At 52.3% G+C, this 8,632-nt stretch overlaps 1 protein-coding gene across 1 annotated transcript; it reads right to left on the bottom strand.

Annotated features, from left to right (window-relative positions):
* Positions 1-7,293: 7,293 nt before the first annotated feature.
* LOC119267277 (inactive protein RESTRICTED TEV MOVEMENT 2-like) lies at positions 7,294-8,626 on the bottom strand. Its single transcript, XM_037548647.1, has 3 exons — positions 8,434-8,626; positions 8,170-8,290; positions 7,294-8,073 (listed from the first exon to the last, which is right to left on the bottom strand). The coding sequence occupies exons 2-3, from the start codon at positions 8,279-8,281 to the stop codon at positions 7,535-7,537; spliced, it is 651 nt and encodes a 216-aa protein (XP_037404544.1). The 5' UTR covers positions 8,282-8,290; positions 8,434-8,626; the 3' UTR covers positions 7,294-7,534.
* Between the last annotated feature and the right edge of the window lie 6 nt (positions 8,627-8,632).

Here is an 8,632-nt window from a genome sequence, read left to right as displayed (position 1 = left end):
AAGAGGAAGTAGACGTTCATGTTCGAGGAGCGGTAGGGTACACGGTCGTCATCGAACTTGGCGTCACATCGCGTAGTCGTACACATTCCGTAGATGTTCATGTCATCGGTGTCGTGGTACTTGGGGTCTTCGGACTTTCCGGTCCCATTATTGCGACGGCGGTAGTGGTACTTGGCAAAATGCACGTCGATGGTAGTTGTTCTCGGTTCGTCGTGGTACTTGGCGATTTCAGAGACGACGGAAGACGAACTTGGCTGTACTCGTTGACCTAGTACTTGGCGTTGTTTCTGGTTCGGTGATCGTTTAGGCGTCGGGCGTCGAGGTCTCCGGCCGTAGTGGTACTTGGTGAATTCCGAAACTGTCTTGGCGTCTTCGCGCGTAGGGGTACTTGCGAAGAGGTACTCGGCGATCATCGTGTAGATGTTCACGTGTCTTCGGCGACATCAGTATGCATCTTGGCGGTCTCGTCTCGGTGTAGATGTACATGGTAAATGTAATGGTACTCGGCAACTTGTCGAACCCAAGTGACTGTAACCGTTCTCGCGGACGAAGCCGGGAGGCGAAGGCAAAGCAACGCGGCGACGGCCTGTGCTCATCGGTGAAGCAGCAGCAGAAGACGAAGGTGGTGTTCAGCGGCAGGTGCTCGAGGCGAGAGGAGTAGAGGAACGCGGCGGGGTCGGCCCTGGCGTCACTTGACCAGGAAGATGGCGGAGGGACGCAGGATCCCACCGGCGACGGCCTTGAAACGACGACGCCATGGGTTCCCTGGACGGCATCCACGGGAGTTGCAGAGAGGCGAGGTGGAAGGAGACTTGGTCGGCGCGGCGGCAGGCTTGGGCTCGCCGGCCGGCAGGGCACCATGGCGAGGAGGCGGCGATGCGAGGCGCTGCTCTTGGCGTGGAGCGGCGCGCCTGCTGTTTCCTGGAGAGGCGGAGCGACGGGGACCGGCGAAGTGGCGTCCCGGCGGCCGTGCTCGTGGGGATGAGGTCGGAGGAGGGCCGGCAGGGGCGCGGGCAGGTCGTCTCCAGGCGGAGCTCGAGCTCCCGGCGAGAAAGACGAACGGGGAGGAGGAGAGATGGGGATCGGGAAAGGGTGAAAGCGAGAGAGATGGGGATCGGGAGATGGGGTCGTTCTGGCGGCGCGAGGGGAGAGGGAGTCTGCGAGGGGATCGGGCTAGGGTTCGGTCGAGGGTTAGGAGGGATTGGTGGGGGCGGCTGGGCCTTGGCCTTGGGCCGGCGCGGGAGGTTGGGAGGCCCAGGCTGCTGGGCTCCTTCTCTCTCTCTCTTTTCAAATCTCTACCAAAAACAGAAAAGCAAAGAAAGAAAAGGGAAGAAAAGAAATGAGTGGACAAGAATTTGGGCATAGGGATTATTTTCCCGGACTCACAAAAATGAGCTTGACCCAAGAAAAATGGAGTGGGCAAGATTGCAAGAATTAAATTCAAAGTCATTTGAATTTAATTTAAAAGGTTTGAACAAGGACTAGGATTTAGAAGAGTCCAAAAATGTTGAGAATTTAGGAGGAGCCTCGATAAATGGGAAAAGAAATTTTGGCAAAGTTTGGGGACCAAACTTGAAGTAGAAAGGGAGTGGGGATTTTTCAAGTGTGTTTTGGTTAATTCCAAAAGAATGGGATATTTTTATTATAGCTCTCTAATAATATTGAGAGGCTTCAATATGTTATAAAGAGATATCACAAGTGAATTCCCTCGATTTAAATGGATCAAAGATCCATGCCATTTATTTAGTTGAGTTGCAAAAGATTTATGAGATGAAGGCATGATGACATGATGCAATGCAAAAATAAAAGGGCAGGCACAAATGAAACACACGGCAAAACCCGGAATATATGGAAGTCTTCTCGAGCATCGGTCTCGGGGCGTTACAGTTTACCTCAGACCTACAGGTCCATAGTTAGTAGCTAGATGGCTTCTTCTCTCTTTTTGGATCTCAATACAACGTTCTCCCCCTCTCTTGTGGAGAACTATTCGATGTAATATTCTTTTTGCGGTGTGTTTGTTGAGACCGATGAATTGTGGGTTTATGATCAAGTCTATCTATGAATAATATTTGAATCTTCTCTGAATTTTTTTATGTATGATTGGTTATCTTTGCAAGTCTCTTCGAATTATCAGTTTGGTTTGGCCTACTAGATTGATCTTTCTTGCAACGGGAGAAGTGCTTAGTTTTGGGTTCAATTTTGCGGTGTCCTTTCCCGGTGATAGTAAGGGCAGCAAGGCACGTATTGTATTGTTGCCATCGAGGATAACAAGATGGGGTTTTCTTCATATTGCATGAGTCTATCCCTCTACATCATGTCATCTTGCTTAAGGCGTTACTCTGTTTTTAACTTAATACTCTAGATGCATGCTGGATAGCGGTCGATGAGTGGAGTAATAGTAGTAGATGCAGGCAGGAGTCGGTCTACTTGTCTCGGACATGATGCCTATATACATGATCATACCTAGATATTCTCATAACTATGCTCAATTCTGTCAATTGCTCAACAGTAATTTGTTCACCCACCGTAGAATACTTATGCTCTCGAGAGAAGCCACTAGTGAAACCTCTATGGCCCCCGGGTCTATTTTTATCATATTGATCTCCTAATACTTAGTTATCCTTTGCTATTTACTTTGCCTTTATTTTACTTTGCATCTTTTATCATAAAAATACCAAAAATATTATCTTATCATATCTATCAGATCTCACTCTCGTAAGTGGCCTTATAGGGATTGACAACCCCTATTTGCGTTGGTTGCGAGGATTTATTTTTTTGTGCAGGTGCGAGGGACTCGCGCGTAGCCTCCTACTGGATTGATACATTGGTTCTCAAAAACTGAGGGAAATACTTACGCTACTTTGCTGCATCATCCCTTCCTCTTTGGGGAAAACCAACGTAGTGCTCAAGAGGTAGCAAACACTATTCCAATTCATCCTCGATGAATCAGACCTGACTCAACTCTAAGCAGTAGCAGGCACGACGACAAGCATGAATGAGTAGGCACATCAGGGCTCAAACAACTCCTACTCATGCTAGTGGGTTTCATCCATTTACTGTGGCAATGACAGGTCATGCAGAGGAAAAGGGGTTCAACTACCGCAGCATGTAAGAGTTGAATCGTTGTTGTCCTAATGCAGTAAAAGAGAGCAGGAGCAAGAGAGTGGGATTGTATCGAAATGAACAAGGGGGTTTTGCTTGCCTGGCACTTCTGAAGATAGTAATAGCTCTTCATCGGTGTCATCAATCTCATCGTCGGGACGTCGTCTACTCAGAGGGGACAATTACCGGCAAACAAGGAAGAACACAATCAATGCAATGCTCAATATGATGCATGTTCAAGACATGGAAAAATGAGTGTGTTGGGCTAATGCAACTACAACCAGCTAGGTTTGAGTCATTTTGAACCAAAGGTTCGATCCCAAACTCAACTTATGAATTTAAATAGTGCCTTATCATGTTTTGCACCAAACAGCAAGGTTAAGTTGCTTAAACAAGCATGAAACCACTACATATGGAAAGATTGAATTTTTCTAATCATTTTTCATATATAAATTATCTCATTTGGAGTTACGGTTGATTTTATATGATTTTTAGAAGTTTATAACATTTTCTGAAATAAATAAACCATTTAAGATTTATTTAAATTTCAGAAGAAAAAAATTACTGCGTCAGCATGACATCACTATGATGTCAGCGGTCAACAGGGCCGGTCCAGGTCAAACGTGATGTGTGGGATCCACACGTCAGTGACTAACTAACTAATCTAAGTTAATTAGTGTTAAACTACTACTAACTAAAAATGTTAGTGGAGTTAATTAAACTTAATTAAAAACTAAACTAGGATTAGCTGGGGCCAGGGCCCACTTGTCAGCGACCCAGGGGAGGTCAAACCCCTGGTCAAACCGGGGCTAACCACTGGCGTTTAGACGTCAGCGACGACCGAACGCAGCGGTGTGGCGTGGATTTCGCGCTCCGACAACCAAATGGGCGGCGGAGGCCATCTACGTGAAGCTGGGGATGAGCCGCATCCAGTGATGGTTGGACTCGGCGACGACGTTGGCGGCTGCCGGAGCTTGGGTGAGCTCGGAGTCGTCGCTACGACGAGCTTGGAGGCGCGGGGTTAGCACATACGTGCTCTACACGGTGCGGCGAGCAAGATGGACATGACGGCCAGGTCGTTGCATGGCCGGAGTCACGTCGGCGGCGGGCACAGGCGGCGACTCGTGCGGGTGAACTCGGTGCGGTGCGTACAGTGCACGAGGAAGAGAACGAAGAGGGGGAGGACGGGCAGCAGCTCACAGTGATCGTCGTGGAGTGGATGGCGAGCTCGGGGAGGGGCTGAGGCACTCAGGGCGTCGAGAGGGATCTCCGGCGACGGCGATCGGGGATGAGCTCGGTGAGGCATCTCCGGGGCGTGCGAGCGCTCGGGGCTTGGTCAAGGCGAAGTGGTAGACGACGGCGGAGATCGTGGGCAGCACGGGGAGGCGAGGGGAGCACGGTGGACGCGGCTATTGCGGCAGCGAGCTCGCGGCTGCGTCGGCCATGGCAGAGAGAGGAGAGGGAGAGAGCCAGGGGGAAGTGAGGTGTCCAGGCGGTCGAGGCGATACCGAGGAGAAGACGCGAGGCGTCGCGCTGGCCAGGCGACACATGCAGGTAGCCTGGTGGCATGGCGCCCGCACGCGCGCCGTGCGTTGTCCCTCCTCTGCCTACTGGCAGAGGTAGGCGATGACTGGCACGGGCCAGCACAGTGCTGGGCCGGCCAGTGGGCTGCCAGGTGGGCTACGCCAGGTAAGTGGGCTGGGTCCTTTTTCCTCTCCCTTTCTTTTAATTTATGTTTTTTTTATTCTGTAACTTTAGGGCTTTATTAAAAATACCAAAACAATCTCAAAAATCATGAAACTGCTCAAGGCTACTGTTTGGAATATTTCCAACGGTAAAAAATTTAGTTCATGAATATTTGGACATTTAAAATATTATATAGCATTTAAATGCCCAAATGCAAATAGCATATGATTTAATTCAGTGACCCAATGTTGTCCTAGAAAAATGTGAACCATTTTTGTTAGAGGTTCTAGACCAAGGCAAAGATGATGAACATTTTTGAAGGACATTTCAGGTTCATAGAAAAAGTATTTTAGTAACCCTAGTTGGATTAAGTGGGTGCTGGGGGTTCTGTCGTCCCCATTTCAAGTTTCTGAGGGAAAGTAAACATGATGCATGGAGATTATGCAATGACAGGCAAGACTAAGCTAGGGCTGTGACAACTCACCCCCACTAAACAAGAATCTCGTCTTGAGATTCAAGCATAGGGTAAGATGAAGGGGGAACGGAGAGGGAGAGGACGGGCGGCAGCTCACAGGGATCGTCGTGGAGTGAATGGCGAGCTCGGGGAGGGGCTGAGGCACTCGGGGCATCGAGAGGGATCTCCGACGACGGCGGTCGGGGATGAGCTCGGTGAGGCATCTCCGGGGCGTGCGAGCGCTCGGGGCTCGATCGAGGCGAAGTGGCAGGCGACGGCGGAGATCGTGGGCAGCACGGGGAGACGAGGGGAGCACGGTGGGCGCGGCTATTGCGGTAGCGAGCTCGCGGCTGCGTCGGCCATGGCGGGAAGAGGCGAGGGAGAGAGCCAGGAGGGAAGTGAGGCGTCCAGGCGACGCCGAGGAGAAGATGCGAGGCGTCGTGCTGGCCAGGCGACACAGGCAGGCAGCCTGGTGGCGTGGCGCCCGCGCACGCCGTGCGTTGTCCCTCCTCTGCCTATTGGCAGAGGTAGGCGATGACTGGCACGGGCCAGCACAGTGCTGGGCCGGCCAGTGGGCTGCCAGGTGGGCTGCGCCAGGTAAGTGGGCTAGGTCCTTTCTCTCTCTCCCTTTCTTTTAATTTCTGTTTTCTTTTATTCTGTAACTTTAGGGCTTTATTAAAAATACCAAAACAATCTTAAAATTCATGAAACTGCTTAAGGCTATTGTTTGGAATATTTCCAACAGTAAACATTTTAGTTCATGAATATTTGAATATTTAAAATATTATATAGCATTTAAATGCCCAAATGTAAATAGTATATGATTTAATTCGGTGACCCAATGTTATCCTCGAAAAATATGAACCATTTTTGTCGGAGGTTCTAGACCAAAGCAAAGATGATGAACATTTTTGAAAGGCATTTCAGGTTCATTGAAAAAGTATTTTAGTAACTCTAGTTGGATTAAATGGGTGCTAGGAGTTCTCTTATCTCCATTTTAACTTTTTGAGGGAAAGTAAACATGATGCATGGAGATTATGTAATGACAGGCAAGACTAAGCTAGGGCCGTGACACCCATGCACAGTGGCTACATCACCACGTTCCAGATCACCGTAGCGTGGTTGCTCCCCTGCGCCGTGACGATGGCGCTCGACGCGTCGGCGGCCGTCGGTCACAAGCACGAAAACTCGTCGTCGCCGCGGGCGTCGAGCGTGGGCGGCCAGGCGGCGGCCGTGTCGTCGTCGGCAGGATCCTTCCCATCCGCGTCCTCATCGACCTCCTCGCTCGGCGACGGGGTCGGGTTGCAGACGGTGCCTCTTCAGCGCAGCTGGTCCGCCTCGCCCAAGTGCTTCGGCGCGCTCGGCGGCAAGAAGAAGAAGGAGGCCGTGCCGAAGGGCGACGTGGTTCCGGCATCGCCGTCCACCGAGAACCGGAAGGGGCACCGACAGCGAAAGAACCGGCGGTCGCCGCCAGCCGGCGATGCATCCGTGTCGGGCTCCTCCAGCCCCGCTTCCTCAACTGCCTCCTCCTCTGTCGGGGATCGGCTCGGGTTCAGAACGTCTCATCAGCCGCAAGCTGCCGCGGGGCTCCAATACCAGCAATGCCCGCGCGCGCTCGCCGGGGTGCAGGAGGAGACGAAGGGCGGCGGTGTAGGCAGCTACCTGCGCGAGATCTCGAGGCGGCTGAGGCGGGGCGGCACGGAGAAACCGCCGCCGCCGACGGCGAGGATAGCCTGCACCGGCGGAGGGCGGAAGCGCGGGAACGCCATCGCGTCACAAGAAGAAATGCGGGCTTTCGTTACTGCGAGTGCCAGAATCATCGAAAGAAATGGGCCGCCCGTGTTGCCATTAGGTTTATTCTGACAAATAAATTGTTCAGGTGTTTGCTTATGAACTCTACTTTGAAGTTTGAACCTCAAAGCAGAATTATGATATGGTGATTTGGGATGGTGTAAATTTGTAAGTAGCCAACAAGGAGGAATGCTTCTGATTCTTGTTTATACAAGAGCAGAGGATTTGTTGTAGGCGTGCTTATATATATAGAGAGAGAATGAAATAAAAGTTGTACATGTTGGTACCAGATTAACGGAGCCGTCATGATTCATGAATCTTAAGCAGCTGTAGTTCAGGTTTAGGATACAATTGAGTCAACCCGAGCATCGCTTTTAGCACTATCGCACTTGCACATGTTTTGGCGGCAAATCGTTTAGGCTCATCGCTCATCTGACGTCGAGTAGTTTTTTTTTTTGAGAGAGAGAATGACGTCGAGTAGTTAACACCTCTTGCCTCAGCTCATGGGCCGAAGCTGTACCTGACGTAGATGCCAAGGCTAAACAGGACGAGCACCGCGCCAACCACGCTGGTCACAAGCTTTCTCCGTTCAGGGAGGTAGCTGTATCCGCGGCCTGACGCCGGCGCCGGTGCCTCCACTCCTTGGACGCCGTCGGCAGGGGTACCTTGTCCTTGATCAAGGCGGCCACTATCTTTCACCGCGTCGGCCCCGCGCTCCTCCACCGGCTGTTTCTGCACGTTCTCATCTTCCTTGTCTCCTGCTCGAACGCCGGAAGCATCGGCCTTGGCCGCCGGGGGCACCTGCTTGCCGGAGACGTCGCCGACCGCGGCCGCAGGCCCCGTCCTTAGCCCGGGCATGGTGACCCGCACGACGCCGCCCTCGAACCTCGCGTGGATGCCCTTGAGGTCGCAGCCGTCGGGCACGCGGAACTCCAGCCGGAAGCGGCTCCAGCGGTTGCCCGCGACGGCGCGCTCGCCGCGCACGACCACTAGCCCGTGGCTGCGGACCAGCTGCACCCTGATGTGCTCCTTCTTGTACCCTGCAATCGGCACCTCGTAACTAAATCAACACAAGCTGATCCCGGCATATACAACTCATGCGATGGTACTAATATGTAGGGGGGTGCGGTGCGTGCCTGCGGCGGTGAGATCGACGGAGAGGGTGTGGGTCGCCGGCTCGGTGACCATGTTGTGCGGCGGCACGAAGTCCTCGTACGCGCGGCCGCGGGCGGCAGCGGGGGCGGCCATCACTGATCCCTGTTGAATAACGTGTTGGGTCGCTGAGGAATGTAGCTGGCGAGTATGCACTGCTTGGTTGCAGAGGCTACGTGCCTATACATTTATATGGTTGGACACTTGAGCTGGCGTGTCCTAGAGGCGGGGGAGTTAGAAACCCTTACCCTTCACAGTAGAGAAGGAACTTGTCAGGTGGTGATACCTTGTATCCTGTTCTGGACCACTTCTTCTCCGGCATCGCATCTCCCATGGGCTTGCCAACACGCACGATCGCTGCATGTGACGATTGGACGGACATCCCTCAACTGAAGCATGCATGTCCCGGGACGCAAGCCACCGGCTGACCCTGACCCTGACCGACAT

This window comes from Triticum dicoccoides, chromosome 1A, assembly GCF_002162155.2.
Source record: "Triticum dicoccoides isolate Atlit2015 ecotype Zavitan chromosome 1A, WEW_v2.0, whole genome shotgun sequence".
Classification (NCBI taxonomy): Eukaryota; Viridiplantae; Streptophyta; class Magnoliopsida; order Poales; family Poaceae; genus Triticum; species Triticum dicoccoides.
This window is presented reverse-complemented; position numbering and strand designations above follow the sequence as displayed.